General features: G+C 41.5%; 1 protein-coding gene across 1 annotated transcript; it reads left to right on the plus strand.

Moving 5' to 3' along the window:
* The first annotated feature begins 1,604 nt into the window (after nt 1-1,604).
* Nucleotides 1,605-17,896, plus strand: wnt7aa (wingless-type MMTV integration site family, member 7Aa). Its single transcript, XM_048255954.1, has 4 exons — nt 1,605-2,543; nt 3,243-3,469; nt 13,457-13,728; nt 17,361-17,896. The coding sequence occupies exons 1-4, from the start codon at nt 2,473-2,475 to the stop codon at nt 17,832-17,834; spliced, it is 1,044 nt and encodes a 347-aa protein (XP_048111911.1). The 5' UTR covers nt 1,605-2,472; the 3' UTR covers nt 17,835-17,896.
* The last annotated feature ends 2,644 nt before the right edge of the window (nt 17,897-20,540 follow it).

Raw genomic sequence — 20,540 nt, forward strand, 5'->3', positions numbered from 1 at the left:
GTTGGAACAGGGACATTTCAAGTTGGAAATATCCGACTTACAAGTTGTCTTCAAAGCAGTGTAAGATCATGATTGTGGGCCTAGATGGCCAATTGCATGGTTGTAGGGCAGCCATTTTGACAGGCTAGACTACTCGTTTACCCTTTCTGATTGCTTTGTGGTAGTAACAGAGGATGTCATGATATCTTGTGAATGTTTATTATACTTTATAACATTTTGGTAATACTTATATAATTGATTGTAATTCATAGAGAATGTAGAAGAACATATTCCATTTCTAAATACATAAATTGGATATGCCTAGCCTCAACCAGGGGGCAACGTTTGTACAATATTTGACAAAAGGATGAAACCCAAAGCCCAAAAACTTATTTCCATGTAGGTCTATGGATTAGATATAGGTCTGTGTCAGTGCTTGAATATATGAGGGTGTCACTACATCTGTCTGTGTTTGTATATGTATGTATGAAGACAAATGGACATAGGAATATTAATTTTAACCTTGCCTATAAGAAATCCCTTGCTTGATGTAAGACCATTTAAATCAATATTGTGACTGATAAAAACTAATTTAATTTAATTTGCTGTGGATAATTAACTTTAATAAAATATTAAAATGGATTTCAGTCTTGTCTTGATTGTAACATTGTGTCATTGTTCTATATGTTTTGCTAACATTAACTCCCACCAACCTGTACTACTTGATGGTTAGAAGTCACTTGAAGTCACAGCAAATTATACAGTGATGTATAGCAAATTTTGCATTTGACACTACTTGTGATACTGAGTTTATCAATGGAAGTACTTGGGGCACATATTTCACAGGCACATGACAAAGTTAAACAAAATACCACTCAGAGATGTAATGTCGATAAGTGTCTAATTTTTAATCTAACTCAGAGTGGTCACTGGATATGACCAACTAAATAAACCTATACCACTGCCTGTAACCTTGTGAAAATAGCTGTGTTCATTATGGTATTCTAAGTGGCTTTTAATCCACCAGATGGACTTGTTAAAATCACAATGGCTATTTGATATCACCATCACTTGATATCACATTCTTTTTACCAAACTATTCAATGAACAAACATTGACTTAACTGAATCAACTTCTACAAAATATTTTCAAACCACATGGCCTTCTTGTAACTTTTTTTTGCATTTTGTCCACGTGTTAGTAGAATATTCTTTATTGTTATTATTTGGTGGTCAATAACTGGCGAGTTTCGGCGTTTATAACAAATCTTTAGTTAGCGTAAATGACAGTATGTATGAATGCTATTTAGCCACACGATGGCGCAATTGTAAAAGGCATTGCACCGTCTAAGGATTGGCTATGGATGTTAATTGGTGCGCACATTTGTGGCATAGGCTACATGATCTTAAGACTGCAGTTAAAACTGATTTTGCAGACAGCCTGCTTAATTAACCTGCATTATATACAACTGATCATTCTCTTTCTGAAGGAACCAGCAGGTCAACTTGACCATATAGTTTAGGCTACTTAGATTTTCACTATACTTAGCCTAGTCCAAAAAGTTCATTTTTGTTCATATAGTTTCAACCTCCCAGTATTTTCAGAACGACCTCATCATTGTTTCTAGTTTAAGTCTATTTTTTTATTTTATTAAAGAGCCCAGATAGGCAAATTTGCAATTAGTTTAGACTATTTAGACGGTGTGGTTGCCTGTCAAACTTTAAGTCATCCAATACATTTCGATAGGCTATGCAATGCATAGCGGGGGTGGATTCAGAAAGCCTGGGACTGGGAGGAGCATCTGGGTGCGGGAGAACGAATAAAAGCAGTGTTCACCGGCAAGTGTCACAGCGATGTCATCTGTAGGAATATGTGCGCTTGTAAATAAGTTGTCTCCCCTCATGATCGCTTCGTCCGATACCCCAGTTGGGTCGATCCTTGGATATTTCTATTAAGGAGCAAGAGGGAATTTAGATAGGCTATAGCACGGTATTACAGTGTGTCGACAACTAAGACATACAAGTTGTTTAATTCAATGTGGAATTTGTAAGCGTTTATAAAGTTTAGAATTTAATGTACAGTGGCCAGTGGCAATTACGCATGTAGCTAACTGGTAGAAAACTAAATTTACTCCAGAAAGTGGGCCTATGTGTCTATGAAGCTGAGCTTCATCTTAAAGAACACGCCCTAATAGATGAAGTAGACAGATATAGGACCTATGGGAGAGAGGGAGTTGGAAATCTCCGTGTGCGGCTTGTGTCACACTCTGTGAAGCTAGTAGACCTATACCTGAGACACTCTAAACTGAGAAACATATGGTGAACACACGCCAACCGAAGAGTCTTGTAAGGATATCTTTCCACCTTTGTGACGGAACTTGGGGTTATTCTACGGGACACGGTAAATTTCACACATTTAAGGATTTCCTCCACCTGTGAGCAGTCGGCGTTGCCAACTTCCCCCTAGTGTGTGCACGGCAAGAGGGGGAACATCATGAGTAGAAAGACGCGTCGCTGGATTTTTCACATTTTTCTCTGCTTGGGGATTGTGTATTTGAAAATTGGGTAAGCATTTAGTACCTCTAAAAGTATTATGTGTGTACCACAACCCAAATATGTTTTTTCTAGGCTGTATGTGCCAAACTGGCTTGATATACCCGCGCGATGTTAACTACAGAACACAGATTTAAGGAAACTGACAATGAAGTGGTGATATCTCCGAGGAGATAGGAAACCGTGATTGATAAGCACTTCTTGCAAAATGTATTATTTAGCCTATTTTGCAACCTGCAACCTTTTGAAACTTCGCAAAATAAAATATATTAGGCTTACCCTCATTCAAAAAAGATTTAATGCAGCCAGAAAGTCACCAGATGAATTGATTAATGGAGCAATATTTTCCATTTCATTTTTTACTTATGAATGCTTGTCTGACACTTTTGAGAGGTTTCTTCATTATGATTATATTATTTATCCATATATATATATGTGTGTGTGTGTGTGTGTGTGTGTGTGTGTGTGTGTGAGTGTGTGTGTATGTGTGTATATATATCCCCCTTTGTCCTTGAGATGTTCATATCTGAATATTCTCGGGCTTATTCGTTTGTTCTTATTTAGGTTATAATGGATAGCCTAGATAAGAAAAGGTGTCCTCTTGAAATGCGTGTCCGTGCGTAATGCTATGATAACTTCTTACTTTGTTGTCTAGATACTCTCTATGCATTGTTTTAATCTTTAATCTAAATTTCACTTTAACCTCTTTAGGGGCTTTTCGTCTGTGGTTGCTCTGGGGGCAAGTATTATCTGTAACAAAATTCCCGGTTTGGCCCCTCGTCAAAGGACGATCTGTCAAAGCCGACCCGACGCTATCATAGTCATCGGAGAAGGAGCACAAATGGGAATCAACGAGTGCCAGTTTCAGTTCAAGAATGGACGGTGGAATTGCTCTGCCCTTGGCGAGAGGACTGTCTTTGGAAAAGAATTGAAAGTGGGTATGTTACAAAAAATATTTACGTCAAGCATCACGCAAAGCAATAACACAAAAGTCACTCGATATGAGGTTGAGTTATGAGTGCATGAGGGTACACGTTGCAGCATCCAGCTTATGCCTCTACCCTTAGCATGTACATTCCCTCAAGATCGTCATAAAATTATAATGATCAGTGAATAACATGTACATACTGTTTCCAGGTTTCACAAGCAACCGTGACTAATAGGTTAATTGTTTTAAAGTGATATAGTCTTGAGAGATGTTTGCAGCGTAATAATAACATGTAATGCTGTAACATATAAAACATTGCTCTACTTAGGGAGGGGGGGTACTTGTGATATAACGCATGCTTTTATCCCTGCCCATTGCCCTACAGTATTTGCTGCTGTGGTAGGGTCTGACAAAATGAAAGGCATCTCATATAGACATGGATAGACAGGTATATGTATCTTACAGGGCCTCTAAATGAATCAAACAGGTTAGGATTCGGCATGAGATTGCAACCTGATGCCCTGTTGTAGTTGTGACAAATATGATAGTTCAACTTCAACTGTTTGTATGTCTGCAACTTTTCCAGTGGTAGCATGAGATTTGCCCCCGGTGTAAAAGTGTCACTGGTGCCATGTTTGCATTCTCTTTTGCCTCAGTGCAAGTAGTCTGACCATGTTTTTTATTGTCCCCCCTTATCAGTAGATTTTAATGATTTAGTAGCCAAGCTCCTCTCCTTACCACGGGTATAAGTTACATTAGTTGAATACAACACTGTATACTGCAAGAGGGTCGCGTTTAACAATGTGTTGTCCTGAAAAACAAAGCGGAAACTAATTGCGAGTGATTTTTTACTCCCTGTGGGTAATGTTATCTGTTTTCCTAGGGCAAACTTTGGGCCTATTTAGAGTTTTTTCAATGCTATTGAGCTGCCAACACTTTGATGAATGGTTGTGTGAGGGGCTGCCTAGATGCGAAGCTCTTTGACTGGTGGGAAAAGAAGGCTGGCTTATGGAGAGCTGTTTGTCTGGGGAAGATGGCTGCAGGGGAATCTCAGTGCTCAAATAACTGAACTGTCCCGGAAATAAACTTTTTTTTCAGAGGGGATCATATTTATCATAATTCTCCTGTTTCCTTTTCTTTCTTTCTCTCTTGTGTCCCGTCTTTTGCTCTCTATCTTGCTCTGTCTCTCTGTGTGTGTGTGTGTGTGTGTGTGTGTGTGTGTGTGTGTGTGTGTGTGTGTGTGTGTGTGTGTGTGTGTGTGTGTGTGTGTAAGTGAGAATATATGCACGCTAGAACTACCTGAGAGATAGACAGTTGTGAGAATGTGTGGTAAAGGCTCAAAGGAACACCAGTGATCTGTAGAGACTTGCATGTATCGCTGAGGGTGAACTTGTATTTTCATCCTCCCCATCAAAGACTTGTGGTTCACTGGGTGAAAGAGAGAGAGAGAGAGAGACAGAGAGAGAAGAGAGAGAGAGAGGGAGAAGAAGAGACAGAGGGACAGAGTGAGAGAGACAGAGAGAGAAGAGAGAGAGAGGGGAGAAGAAGAGACAGAGGGACAGAGTGAGAGAGACAGGGAGAGAAAGATAGGTGGCTTTAATCACTTTGGACTCATCCTCCTTTTCAGGCCCATTCATGAAGTTCATGATTTCTCCCGAGCATCACCTTTAACTGTTTGCAAGGGGAAGGAACAGCTGCAGGGTCTCTCAACAATACCCCCTTGAGCGGCTGTGACGGTGTGTGTGACAGTGAAATATTGTGACACAGTATTGTTACTGGCCCCCCGCCCTGGGGTCCCCTCTGTGTCTCTCTCTCTCTCTCACTTGGTCAGTGGGCCATCCATCTCCGGGCCCTGGACCGCTTTATCTCGCCATGGGCCCGCTGTTGTCTCTGTTTGATTCCGCCGGGGGAAAGGCCGACTAGACAGGCGTTCTAATTGGATTGGTTTCACTGAGCAGATTAGCTGCAGCACGCACAGAAGCGCAGAGTGGCGCGAGATGAATGCCATTGTTTAATCCTGCGTCGGGTTGGGGAGCAACGTTCACACTTGCTGAGCGCTGAAGAACTAAGAGGTAAACCACCCACCCCCATCCCCCTAGATCACCCCTGAACCTCCAACATGCCGTTGTAGATGCTTGTTTAATGTATACTTCACAATCTGTGATTACATTTCCCCAAAGAGAAAAGAGCTCTCACCACATTGCCGGCCCAAAGAGATTTTAACACTGATTTACTACATTCTGAGGCTGTGATTGGCTCAGTATCCCATACATTAGACGAGGAACGATGTTTTAAGCCTTGTATTTTTTGTAAGTGTGTCAGCAACGGCTCCCCACTCCCTGAATTTTCTCCCTGTTAACTATCCCCTGGTATGCTCGAAAATAGTTTTCTCCCAACAGCATTAATGCCTCATGTCCAGACAAGTACATTGTGTTAGGTTTATAAATTAACCTTGTGCATTTGCAGATTTTTTGGCAAGGGAAGTCCTACATAGAATTATTCTAAGCCAATGGTTCAGATACCTCTGGAAAAAAGTAATGAAACACTTGTCATAACAGACAAGTTTTATGGCTTGCTTTATCAGTGATGTTTGTGTTTCAGGATCTCTGCATTGAAGTAAACACAGTTTTACCAACAGAGAGAGGACAAAATAACAAGTTTCTGAAAGTGAAAAAGGGAACATTTAAACGACCTCCACTCACCTTAAGTTTTTGATGCATACCCTTATATTGGCCGAATGCCCAAGGGAGCCATAAAAATCTTTTCATAATTGATGCCCTGCCCTGGCCTTCCTTAAATTGCATGGGCTCAGCTCCAAGATGTTTATCTGTGACAGGTCCACACATACCTGCAGCGTGTTAGTGAGGAGCTCGGTACACTGCTTATTTGTTGATCGGCTTCACCATAGAGGAGGATAACAGGCTTAATACAATATAAAGTGCACTCTTACGTCACAGTCAGTGTGCGGCAAGGGAAGATATGCTGGAAAGATATGTGCACTTGGCTGAAATGATAATACGGTGCAGTGATAGTGCAATATTTTTTCTCTTCCAAGTTGCTTCACTAAGAAAGTGCCCAGACCATCCATAACTGTGTGGTCATAAAAACGGCTCTTGTGAAATGTCCTGTGCCAGGAAAGTCTTGGTATGCTTGACTATTTCAATAGAGCTTCAGTGGGAATTAATAGGTTCTGTTTAACAACTGTAAACAATGGCTTTTTTGCACAATCAGTAAACTTAATTAACTTACCTTTAAACAGCAAGTTTTACTGTTCTTAACTTGTTATAGTCACTACATAACCCTTACATCATGTTCGTTTTTTGCATTTTTATGCGGCAAAATAATGCTAATGAATGCATTATTTTTTCTTGTAATATTATAATCTACAAAATAAGTTGTTACATTAGTAGAAGAGTACTTATAATCTTAGAGAAATAATCTTACCAGGAATCAAATCTATGTCCATTTTTTAGGCAAATTATTATATATCTGCTGGTGATTGGCTATCTGTCATTGATAGTTTGCTACATAAACATCTATGGCTTCATTTACTGACAGAACTTGTTAAACCCCTGCTTAGGAATGCATGTCAGTATCTGAAAATAGCATCTGGTTGAATATAAGGAGTTAACTGGTCCTGATCATTCAGTGATCTGTTCTGTCCCACGTAAATGATTCATTTAGAGGGTAAACACAAAGGATGGTGATCTAATGTGGAGGCAATGAGTACACTTCCTCCAAAGGGCCCAAGGCAGGTAGCTAACTGGCGGATCAGATCAATATCTTTATCCGCCTCGGCACTCTTGAAGTCTCTCTCTGATGCTGTTTGCCTAGAGGTGGGTGCAGCTACATATTTCTGCTGTACGGTACTGTAGTTTCAGTGTAGCTACCCTAGCTACCCTAACATTCAGCTCACCGTTAAGTACGGTCCCCAGTGGAAGTTCGCTCTAGAGAAATCTGGCTGGCACTTGGCAGTGTTCTGGGTGTGTTCTGGTATGGACCAAATTCAAGCCACTTTGCCTTGCCTGAGTGGACATTCTTGATCTCAATAAAGTGAAAGAAAAAGAAAAAAGTAAAAAAAAAAAAATATGGCAGTTGCCGGCGTCTGTTTAACATAATCCTATGGTGTAGACCGTGTTTTCGAAAAAGTCCTCGGCTTCTTTTAAAACGTGATTGCGGGCGCCTTTTTCTAGCCTGGCCCCGCCCACCTAGATCTTCTTTCAGGGAGATCTAGTCTGGAACACCATAGTTCATTAGCCTGGAAAAATCCAAACTCATTCACAAAGTGAATAAAATCTGGTGACTCTTGATTGAGAGACGTTTACAGAACTTACATTGTGACAGGCTTAGAGTGAAGAGAGGATGTGCATCTTAGGTGTGTTGGGCTGTTAGATGTGGTAGGAGAGGAGGTACTCTTGGAAGAGTTGAGGATAGAGAGGGACGCCCTGCTCTGGTAGCACTTGGTCCACCAACGGGGGAACGATAAATGAAAATAGTCTGGATTGCCGACGACGTTTCTTGAAGGCCAAGCCCTCTTGATGAGAACATTTAAGCAAAGACTTTCTAATGAGGAGACACAGCACTCAAAAAATCCTCCATAGAAATGCATAGGCTTAGTTTGTAATGCCAATATGGCAGTTGTCTACGCATATCACACCCCTTCCGCGGCAAAACGTTGACGTGTGAATACATTGAGCCAATCATGTGCTGTGTTGTGAATACATTGAGCCAATAATGTGGTGTGTTGTGAAGACATCGTGCCATTCATGTGTTGTGATCTCGTCGCTGGAGCAAGATTGGTGCCGTGAAGCCTTGCGCACGCGCATTTCTGCCGAAATGGATGCCCGATGAGTGCCCAAAAAGTGTTGCAAGATGGCCGCCGAGTGGAGGGACTTGCTAGCCTGGCGGGCCATCCTATATCATTGAAATGTATAGTCTGGAAACATTCACCTCGCTTAATCCAAGGGGCGGGCAGAGAATTGTCTTTCAAACTGCATAGGCATGCAATAGGTCAGCGATACGACCATATCCGTATCCGGTCGGCAAAACGGCAAATACATCCTTCTTCGAAAGGAATGACTTAAGTGCATTGTGTTGCTCAACTTTCAGAGAAAGTCCAACTCCTCCAAAGTTGACGCCAACGCCGATTCAAACAACCGCTCTTCGTTCACCATAGCCACCTTCCTTGTTGTTCACCGTCGCAGGACTGTCGTTATCCTTTTAAACCTGCCTTAAGACTCTCAAAATACAGCGCTGTGATTGGATGACGTCCACGGCGTCAGCCAATAGAAATCCCTATGGTTTGATACTAGACGTACAGGCTGAGCAAATGAATTTGCCGCCGCTAGGGTGCGTCTAGATTTCTAGGCTAGGGGACTTGCCTAAAAGGACTTTGATTTAAATAAGTGGGAGCAGACCCAGCAAAAACTTTGTAGGCAAGCATTAGTGAATTTGATGCGGGCGAATAAGTGTAGCCTGTGGAGCTCAATGAATAGCAGGGTAGCAGGTGGCCTTTTTGGTTGATTGAAAACCAGATTCACCCCCACGTTCTTGACCATCTGTTGCGGTTTCACTGCACAAGCCAGGTGGTCCATTAGGAGGGTATTACAGTAGTCAGGGCAAGAGATAGCCAAGGTCTGTACCAAGAGCTGAGTGTTGGGTTAGGTACAGCCAGATTTTTCTTATATTGAATAGTGCGAAGAGGCATGACCAGCCAAGAGAGATGACATGGTCAGAGAAGGTGAGCTGGTCATCAATCATGATACCCTTATGTTTCTCGCAACCTTGGAGGGAGTAAGAGTTAAGGAGTCAATTTTGATGTTGATGTTTTGGTGTATAGTTTGTTTGGCCGAGAAAATTCAGTTTTAGAGAGATTTAGTTGGAGAGGATGTTCCTTCATCCATGTGGATATGACAGAGAGACAATCTAAGATCTGTGCAGAGACCGTGGGGTCGTCAAGCGGGAACAACAGATAGAGTTGGGTATCATATGCGTAGCAGTGATATAAGAAGGCATGTGAATGGATAATAAGGCCCAGGGAGGTGGTGGACATGGCATAGAGAAGGGGCCCCAGCACCGAGCCTTGAGGCACCCCTCTGCCATGGCAGCGAGATGTGGATGTTTGTTTTAGCCAAGATACAAAATGAAACAAAGATGTCAGCTGTGAGGTTGGTAGCTGGAGGACCAGGTGAAGGGTAGAGTAGAGTTTTGAAGGTGAAGAATTGTTTCTGTGTTTCTGTGGCACTGTACATCTTATAATTGTAAAAAAGCCTTTTTTGGAGCAGTGACTTTTAGTTTTGTGCCTTTTTTATTTTTTTAGAAGCTCTGAGTTCAGTGTGCAGCGTTAGGAGGAAATCATTTAGACATGGGTGAGACTGGTTAGGTCGAGCAGGTCTGATGGATAGAGGACACAAACTATCCAAGAGCACAATGTAGAACAGGAAGACTGTGGCATCATTAACATCTAGAGAGGAAAATGTGCAGGGACGTTGAAGAGCAGCGGCAACTAGTGAGGATAAATGAGCAGGAGACAGGTTGCAGAGGTTGCAGCAGAAAGAAACCATTCGTGGAGGAACAGAGGGTTGTTCTGAGACGCATATGAAGATCAGGCGCAACCAAAATAATTCAAAAGCTTAACCGGGTATCTGTAGAACATTTTTAAGGAAAAATTAGATCAGGATCTTTGCCAGCTTTGTGAGTCGGAGGGCTGCGAACCTGTTACATCTCAACTGAGTGTATCAGGGACAAGAAGTCTTCAGAGATAGGATAGTGGATGTTTATACCAAGGACAAGAATAGGACAGTCATGCAGGGATGGGAGAGAGCAGGGTGTCAAGCTCATCTAGGAAATTGCCCAGCTGTCCTGGTGGATGGTAAATGACAACCACAAAGATTTTGAATGGAGCGGTCACCATGATATCATGGTATTCAGAGGAATCATTTGGTCAACGTAACTGTGGAGTAAATATCCATTTGTTGGGAATTAACAGACTAGTTTGGACTGACGGCAGGTATGGGAAAATGTGTAGTTGGTGGAAAACACAACGGTCGGTGATTAGCAAGAGTAGCAATGAAATCAACGTTGTTCACTGTGGATGAGTAGTTAACAACCCAACTGAGAGGGAGGCTCCTGTGAGTGACGTTTGCTGGAGGTGAAACATCCTGAGTGAACTGGAGATAACAGGAATAGAACAGTAACACATTGCTAAGGACAGTGAGAAGGAACCGGGCTATGTCATTTAGGCTTATTCAGTCACCTTGCTCGATGGACTTGTGCAGGTAGACTTGCACGTCTTCACACTGTCACAGTGCAAGTTTTATTGAACGTGGCTTTTCTCGCATTAACTGCTATTTACCTGCAAGTTAACCGCTGTTAACTTATTGCACCCGGCTGAAACCGCCCACAAGATACAGAAGGTAAAGCTAAACAAAGGATTTGTTCAGGGACGGGAATGACTTAATAGTTCACCGCTCTAATGTCACACCAATTGTTTTTGATTGCTCAGCTGTGGTATCACCCAGTCATAGTTCAGGTGCTTTGAAAGCAGGAAGGCAAGTCAGAATACTTATCCACAGGTTTCCTACATCCTGAGAACTTCCGCTTCTCAGTATAACGAATGGGATGTGTTTGGGGGGCTTTTTTAAGTTTAAGTTCTTTAAACATATTCTTTTGGATTTGTCCTCTTTTGGGAGGCGATGGAAACTGTACTGTTTGTTACACAGTAAATAATAATCTGAGAAATACTTCGCCTCTTCGCTAACTAGCACACAAAATACCATAGGTATACTACTACCGCCGCCTCACCGGAAGTTTAACCCATTTTCTTTTTTACAGCCGCACCCCGTGGAAACTTGTGGATAATACAGTCACACTCCGCCCACAGACCATCTACAGATGCTAAGATTATCAACAAACTATCTGTTGTTGATATCTATCAACAAACACATTTATCATTAGGGTGAAGTTTAGGGGTTGGTTACGGTGATATTCAGTATTTGTTCAACAACAATTTTACATACTGAACTTGAATCTCAACAGAAAATAATAATACTGCATATTTTATTTGTATAGCACCTTTCTCAAACTCTTACAGTCAAAGGAAAACAAAACAGGAGTGGAGGGGTTAATTCTCTGTGGGTGAACTATCCATGTATAGCTCTACTGCAGACTGTTCTTGATGTTCAGTATTTGTTCAACAATTTTATACACTGAACTTGAATCTTAACAGGTGATCTGTTAATAGACCTCTGATATTCACCAACAAAAAAGAACCAAAGCTGCCATCTTTGCCCATATAAGGAGATCTGGGTGTTAACTGAAGCTAACTACCTACTGTATGGCAAGTTGCATTGCAAGGGTAGCAAAAAGTTTGCCGTGTTAACGTACCGAAGATCACAGGAGCTACTCGAAGGCAGAGTACAAAAGTGTGTTGAGCAAAACATCTGCATTTCAGACTTCTTCGTCCCCGCGAGAGTTTAACAGGTGCGATAATTCAAAAACCCCATGTTATTTTCCCATAGGAAAAATCGCAAGATTCCGGATCACAAAGATTTTTTGTAGGTGAACTTCAGAGGTCTATTCTCTGTGGGTGGAAGATCCAAGTATAGCTTTAATGCAAACTCTTCTTAAGGCCCTCTGTATAGCTTTCTGTATAGCAAGTGCTTTTAAAAGTGCTGCAGTGAGTTTAAAGCTCTTGCTTCGAGTGAGAAACGTTGACATGCTACAGTGCAGCATGAATTACTAAACTATTGTTTAAGCCTTAAGGGTCATTCACACCACGATAAAAAGCGTCCACACTGAACAACGATAAACAAAGTCTGTCCTTGTGTTAATGAATGTGACGGCTAAAATTTGATGGGTTCTAATTGGCTATTAGCTTTTTATTGTTCTCAAAATCGCTCTGAAAGTGATCCCCAACGATATCGTTCTTCATGAACGATATTTATTTATAGTTATCGTTATCGTTCTTGGTGTGAATAGGCCTTTACTGTGAGCTACTTGTGTACACACTACAGAACAGTTCTTGTAATACTGATAAAAAAAATAATAATGATAAAAAAGATAAATAAATAAAAGTGAAAACTTTGCAATCCAAAACTCAAAATCCTCAAAATAAAAAAAAAGAAAAAGAAAAAAGTTTTGGAGGCAGCTTTTTTGGCCGTGTCTTGGTTTGAGCAAATCACACCGCTGACCTGGAAGTGCCCTGATTTAAAGAGGCAATCAATTATCTTTGTCTTCTGCTCCGACAGGCTCTGCGTGCCTGCCAGGCTCACCTCCACTGGGTGTACTCCTCTCCTGACGGAAGCTGGGACAGTGGCCAGATGGAACTTTTAAACATATATTCCCTCTGTCTTTTCAACTCTATTGTGCCCTAAATAAACTTGTGTTCATTGAATTCTCATTGGAGATGGGCCAGTCTTCCTGTTGTCCGGATTGGTCATAGTGTTTGCATTTTTTTTGCCATGTTTAGACAAGATTGCTGGGAATGATTTGTCTGTGTGCAGGTGAGAATGGCGGCCATGTTTTCTCATGTCATTGAAGGCACTGCATGTATGACATGTCAAAGGCCATGAGCCCTTGATGCATATACGAGGCCTGTGGTATTCTCAATGCATTCTTAACCTGGTGCTCTATTGCTGAAGGGGCAAAACGTCTGAAAAGCGTGTGGAAGTTCAGATTTTCCAACATGACTGCTTTTTTCTAGGAATTGACTCCCCCTCACTCTCTCTCTCCCTCTTTCTCTATCTCTCTATCCTTCTCTCTCTCACACACACACACACACACACACACAAACCTCCTCCAATCCTATCATTAATCTGTGTAAAGCATGCGTGATAAATAAAGCAAAACTTGGCTCGGATTGCACATTTTATTATTTCTTTTGAGTGTCAAAGCTATTGCAGGTATGTACAAGGAGTCCTGACACCGCCTGAAACAGCAGGATTGTGTTGTCAACCATCCTTTACTTAACGCAACATTTTTTTTCTCTTCTCCTCAGGCAGTAAGGAGGCTGCCTTCACCTACGCCATCATCTCGGCCGGTGTGGCTCACGCCATCACGGCGGCCTGCACCCAGGGCAATCTAAGCGGCTGTGGCTGTGACAAGGAGAAGCAGGGCTTCTACAACCAGGAGGAGGGCTGGAAGTGGGGCGGCTGTTCGGCCGACATCCGCTATGGCCTTAGCTTCTCAAAGGTGTTTGTGGACGCGCGCGAGATCCGACAGAACGCCCGGACGCTCATGAACCTGCACAACAACGAGGTTGGCCGAAAGGTAGGTACGCCTGTTTTGGAATGCGCTGTGTTGGGTGGGTGGGTGGGTGGGCGCGAGGACCTGGGATGTTTCTACTGGAATGTTGAAATCTAGTTCAGGGGGGTATGTGTGTGGTTGTGTGTTAGTGTGTGTGTCAGTCTGCCTGTCTGCTTGTCTGTCTGTATATGTCCAGCATCATCCTTCTAGTTGCCTGTTGTTGGGAGGTTAAAAGCAGTTCATGCATCAGCTCAGTAGGACTCTGGTTTGTCTCCTACTTTATTTTGACAACCTAAGAGCATGAATTGAATTAAATGGATATAATGACATTTGCTTAAGTGGCAGTTTTGACATATCTTATTGTTTGCTGATTAACAGTTCCTCTACTAAGTCACTGGGGCTTGACAGCCCATAATAACCATGTTCTTTTATTTGTCTAGTACTGGCTTTCAATGAATAGGCTCCCCCACAATGCTGCTTTCCTTCAGTCTACTTCATTATCTTCACTTGATGCATGGGCCTGATTACAGATCATTCTTTTTTTATTAGAGAAGTTATTATCCCTTGCAGATGACAAACATGCAATCACAATGTCTGTCCAAATGCAATTAGATGATGTTATAGAGTGCTGAAGTTTGTGAATCTGTCTCCATGTCAGTGAAAAAAAGCTTACATCTACAAGCAGCAATCATCACTATAATTCGCAGTATATCCATTAAATTAGTCTATCAATCAGCATGTTTGTGAGTTATTCAGGAAATAAGCTGTTGGGCCTTTTGTAAGTGGGAGTAACCAAAGCCACTAGACCAGGCCCTGACTGGATCTTGAGTGTGGGTAGGCCTACTTGGTTATTGCTTTCCACATTCTTATTTAGTTTCCTCTTTCATTTGTGGTCAGTCTGCCAAAACCAAATGGTTCTCTCGCTCCTTGATTAGATTAACACAACAATGTGTGTTGGGCAGTTTGTGAACCGAACTCCATTTAATATCCATTTTATATATTGTGCTGAACTCTTGAAACTTGCCATTTAACATTAACAAAGTTAGGAATATAAAAGACACTTCTGTCCATTAAAAGGGGCCGAGCCCAAATCGATTTTACCTGGCAGTCCCTGTGTGATGTCCCGATGACTCACAAAGGCAATGTTTCAGCACTTTGGACAGGGTCCTTGAAGATGAGGAGATGGGGTTGAAGTGGGGAGGTAGTAGAGGGGGTGGGTGGGTTCAATCACAACCTCAAAGGTTTGGCATGGGCCCACTTGAAATACCTCTGAGTAATCATTAACTTAATGCCCCCCATCCAGGCCCAGCGCTCTGGCCGAATGGCAGCACAGGGGCTGCCAGATCAGTGCAACCCAATAACCCCTCCATCAAACCACACAATTAGACAGAGTCCAGTAACAAAAACGCATTATTCCCCGATGTCGAAATTAAAGATGTTTGATGTGTCAGCTCCCATTAAACATGGCAGATACAGACTGCCGAGTGCAAATTCCAAACTGAAGATGTTTTTGTCAGCCGCATTATGTAAGTATCACGTATGCTGCTTGGTAGATGGATGGAGAGCAGGTAGAGAAAACAGCTCCTTGTTGAAAGACTACGGCATTTCACTTCAATAGCCGTAAAATGTTTATCAAGAGTCAACAGCATGACCGTACTAAGCCTGGTGTGCATCTGAAGCGCTCCGCAATTACCCCCGGTGACTCCAGAAAGTCTGAGCATCGCGGTGGCATGTGGAATAATTAAAAACTTAGGTGAGGCCTCTCTAATACGTGCAAAGGCCTCCCACCCACAGAGCCTGACATGGAAGATATGTGAACACATGCCATTACATCAGAACATCTTAGTGCTTAGTTCTCAAAGAGAGATGGAGAGAGAAAGAGAGAGAGAGAGAGAGAGAGAGAGAGAGAGAGAGAGAGAGAGAGAGACAGAAATACCTTGTGGCACCCACACAAAAGCTTAAACTGATCCCTTGAACAAGCAAACCATCAACACAAAAAAACCTCAGCAATACTAAAGACTTTAATTGAAGCCTATGTAGATACAGTGCACTAATGTCATTCATGATGTGTAGCGATGCTATTCATTTACCTTCACTTAATAACCATGGGAGCCACACTGACACATTCAATTGCAGATCAACCTTATTTAGATTTATAAATTGCCTTAACTATAGGTTTTAAATAATAGTTTTTTTGTTTCTGCTGCCATGATGTTCCTTTTAGGCCTCACATGGAATTATTTAATGCTTTAATCACAGAGCATGATCATATACAATGTATTATGTGGGCTTCACAGAAGGATCATTGGTTAGTTTATTTTTCTTTCAACTGGTCCCCCTCACTTCATGATTCATCCAGCTGTTCTCGACTTGTACTTAGTTGTAAGCAACCACTCCTGTGTTTGTGTTTGTGTTGGAGTTTATTATCTTTAGCTCCGAGGTGCAAAGGCCTAGATCATCTTTCAGACCCTAAACTGAAACAGTATGGCCTGGCCTCTCTCATACTGTTGAAGTTGATAGTAACTCAGAGAGCAGCCAATTCTGAAGTAGTTCTCAGCAGTGCTCCTACCATTGTTGTGTAATGACCGATGGAAGAAACTAAAAGAGAGAATATTCAACATAATAGTCTCTCCATTTAAATAGCAGCCCTCCTCACTTAATAAAGGTTCTTGGAAGTGGAGCCCTGGTAGTCTACTGATCTGGCCCAGATACCCTCTCTTGGTAGTAGATCCACCTGTGCATGGAGACATGAAACCTAACTCTGCGGCTTTATCTGTGTAAACTATACACATGGCCCTTGTTGAAGGAACTCATGATTGCCATTCAAGCTGTGTTTATGTCATACCTTCCACGGATGGCGCTTGGCCCTACACACACGTGCATTGCACTAACATAGTCTCCTGTACCTGCCTGTTAAATATTTTGATCACGGGTATGATTTGCGTAAATGTGTTTTGTATACAAGTTCGGAAGCTTCCGGAAAGACTGACTACAGTGACTGGTCTTCTCGGTAATGTGCATGTGTGAGTGATTTCCCCTCGCCTCATTCTTCAGAGCCAATGGCATGAGGCAAATCGTATTCTGGCACGGCGAGTTTAACAGTCCTCACATTCTTCATTTGGAATGTTAAAGAAAAAAAACCTTTGTCTCAACCTGTCTAAGACTTCACAAAATATGCTGGTTTGGAAGAAAATTGAGGCACTAGTTCCCCAAATTGTAGACTATGATCACACAAACCCTCTGAATTAGTTCTTGTCTCAATCAAAACCGAGGCTCTTGTTATTAAGAGAAAGTGACCATTGTATCAACTGTTTTAAGAGATAAGAGTAAAAAAAGAAGCAAAGGATTATCACGTAGTTTCATACTGATTAGGTTTTGCCACAGATGTAGGGAATGGAAGTTGTTTCTGAATGGTAACATCAACAAACTCTCCCTGACGTTTACTCATCTCATAAGAATCTAAGAGGAGACATCAGATATGATGTAGCAAAACAAACGAGTGACCTGCAGCTGCAAGCGGTTGTGTGGAGCCACTGATCCTTGTCTCCCATTAGGGAGGTCAGAATGTGTGTGCACTACCCTCAAGTCAGAGCGCCTGTTTTCGTCTGTACTCTGACTCTGACATTTCGGTCTCCATGTGATTTTTCCCGTTGTAGATCCTGGAGAAGAACATGCGACTAGAGTGCAAGTGCCATGGCGTGTCGGGCTCATGCACAACCAAGACCTGCTGGACGACGCTGCCCAAGTTCCGGCAGCTGGGCTACATGCTGAAGGAGAAGTACAGCCAGGCCGTACACGTGGAGGCCATCCGCGCCAGCCGCAACAAGCGGCCCAAGTTCCTCAAGGTCAAGAGCACCTTCCGCAAGCCGCTCGACACCGACCTGGTGTACATCGAGAAATCGCCCAACTACTGCGAGGCCGACCCGGTGACGGGCAGCATGGGGACGCAGGGCCGCATGTGCAACAAGACGGCGCAGCAGCCCAATGGCTGCGACCTGATGTGCTGTGGCCGCGGCTACAACACACATCAATACTCGCGCGTCTGGCAGTGCAACTGCAAGTTCCTCTGGTGCTGCTATGTCAAGTGCAACACCTGCAGCGAGAGGACAGAGGTGTACACCTGTAAATAATGGGAATAGTATTATTATTATATTAATGTTAATGATGGTAATATAAATATATAAATATATTTATTGGAGTACTTATTTATGCACATGTATGCACACATGATGTATGTGTGCGTGTGTGTGTGTGTGTGAGTGTGTGTGTGTGTGTGTGTGTGTGTGTGTGTGTGTGTGTGTGTGTGTGTGTGTGTGTGTGTGTGTGTGTGTGTGTGTGTGTGTGTGTGTGTCTGTGTTTGATGGATTGAAAAGCAAGCTTGTAAGATGCAGAGGTCCCTTTCAGAGGTTGTTGAGGACAACTTGGGAAACATCTGTGAGGCCGCTGTTTTGGACAGGACAGGACTGATTGGTCCTGCTATAGACCCTTTCAACAAGGTAAACAAAAACAATGCTTGAACGTTCTATTTGGGCCCCAATCTACTTCCTCTGCATTAAGATAACATATGGAATGTTAAAAAGGAAGTCTTGTGGGGCCAACTATGATGCTGATAATGGAACTCTCTTGAAAGGGTCCATAGTGTTTCAATCCTGTGATGGACAAGTAATTCTCACCACAGGACACATGTGCACTTGTTGTGGAGACTGTATGGACATGGATGTCTGCCTTGGACAATGTACAGAAAGCTCTTATGGATCATGAGTGGCTATTGTTGCGTGTGGGTTCAGAGATGGGCTCACTTGTTAATGAACTTAACATTCCTTATAATGTGTTTCTTTGCTTAAAAAAGGATTACACTTTTCCGCTGTTTATTTCAGTTCAAGTGGATGGACTTTTTTTACTATACAATATTTAACTTTTTTATTTAGAGAAAGAAAGAAACTAATATTAATTTATTTAATGAGGAGACTACTGATTTTTTTTATTCTTTCAGCAACATTAGTATATTTTGTCAGTGAATTTCATTGTTACTGTTGAACAAACAGCTTGATCGCATTCACTGTTACTTTCTAACCTGCAAACTATGCTGGTGCTTCAATATTGACATATAACGACAGGCAGAGCATTCATATGTGTAAGAGTCGCTCTATATGATATATATGACAGAATCTTTGACCAACACTTTTTAACCACTCAATATTGAATATTGAATTACTATTCAGTATATGTCACATTCCATTGCCAAGATGGCATCTTTTTCCTCACAGATACTTCTTCATTAATATCACTATCCTACAGTGCCCAAAAGATAACATTTCCAATATGTTTTATAACATAACTACTGTGGGATCTAAAGGCTTTCTGTGAAAAGAGAGAATATAACAAATTATGCATATATGATGGTTATGAAAAGGGATGCAATCAAGTGCTAACACACTATATGGACCAAGGTCAAGAACAGATATCATGTCAATAATCTGATAGACATGTTTTTCATCGTAGCAAGTTTAGTTGTGCTCTTACTGAGTCCTGAGATGACTGTGTCATAACTATGACGTCCAGGAGTTTTCCGGACCACCATGATTGTCTTATGAGTAGCCGATTTGAATTGGAATAGTTTTAGAGGTTGCTTAAGTGTACTTAACAAGAAGACGAATATGGAAATGGAAAAGGAACATTCCAGTTATTTTGCCAAGTATTTTGCTCGTGATATCATTATTTTGTGAATATACAACACCACTTTGTCTATGCTAGTCATTGCACAACCCTTTTTATAACGTGAGAATACTCCCCCTACCTATCATGATACACTGGAGTTGTTTATAATGTATCTATAACAGCTATTTTGTCCCAAAATGAATCATGAATGCCTTTTTAGTGTAAAGTGTGGTAAAAACACTAAGACATATGCCATTTTGAATGCATATTCTCAATTTTACTGACCATAAATGATTCATTTTGACACATTATAGCTCTGTGTATGTATATGGCACAGCATTCGTTACTGGAGAGGAATAATGGGGTCTAGTGCATAGTCCACATTGTATTTTATGTTTGGAAAAAAGACCCCATTTGTGTGCTGCTAGTTGTTTGGGACGTCAAGCTGCAATATGCAGAATTGCCCATGATGACAGCAATGTTCACTAGGTAATTGCCACTGGTATCATCGACTTGTCTGATTTTCCTGATGAATTGTCCCTGTGTATGCATTGCTTAATAGATATATTTTGTAAGAGATTATTTTTATATGAATGTTTTATTTATTTTAATTTTCTTTTGTAAAAAAAAAGAAATACGCCACCATCCAGCTCTAACAGCAATTTCCGTAATTGTCAGAAATAAAATTAATGCTTAATAGGTTTGTGTTTGTTATGATAGTCAATGAAACCATTGTATCTCTGATGTTTACTACATTTCAAAAGTAAGTGGTCTTAGTCATTTTTAGTGATAGTTATGCTGGTTGAAGATTGAACCAAGACAAACCCATTTTAGGTAAGTCAGCAAAATGACTCCACTAATACAGTACAGGGTAGCATCAGATAAAAAGTTACCAAGTAGTTTGAGCTTAAGCAGATTCTGGTACTATAGAGAAGATAGAGGTGCTTTACCAAAGAACAAGGACGTGTACAATGGACAATGGATTGAACCACTGCCAAATTGATTCCACTACATGCTTATTCTGTCATTTTTAATTTAACAAACTTTATGAACTAAGTCTTGAACAGTGTTAATAAACATCTCTTAATCAGTTTGGAACTCTGCATTCCCTTTATCTCTTGCTTCGAAATGAATGACCAAAGTATAACATATTCTTCTTTGTTTTTTCATCATAAATT

This window comes from Alosa alosa, chromosome 10 (genome assembly GCF_017589495.1).
Source record: "Alosa alosa isolate M-15738 ecotype Scorff River chromosome 10, AALO_Geno_1.1, whole genome shotgun sequence".
NCBI classification, from domain to species: domain Eukaryota; kingdom Metazoa; phylum Chordata; class Actinopteri; order Clupeiformes; family Clupeidae; genus Alosa; species Alosa alosa.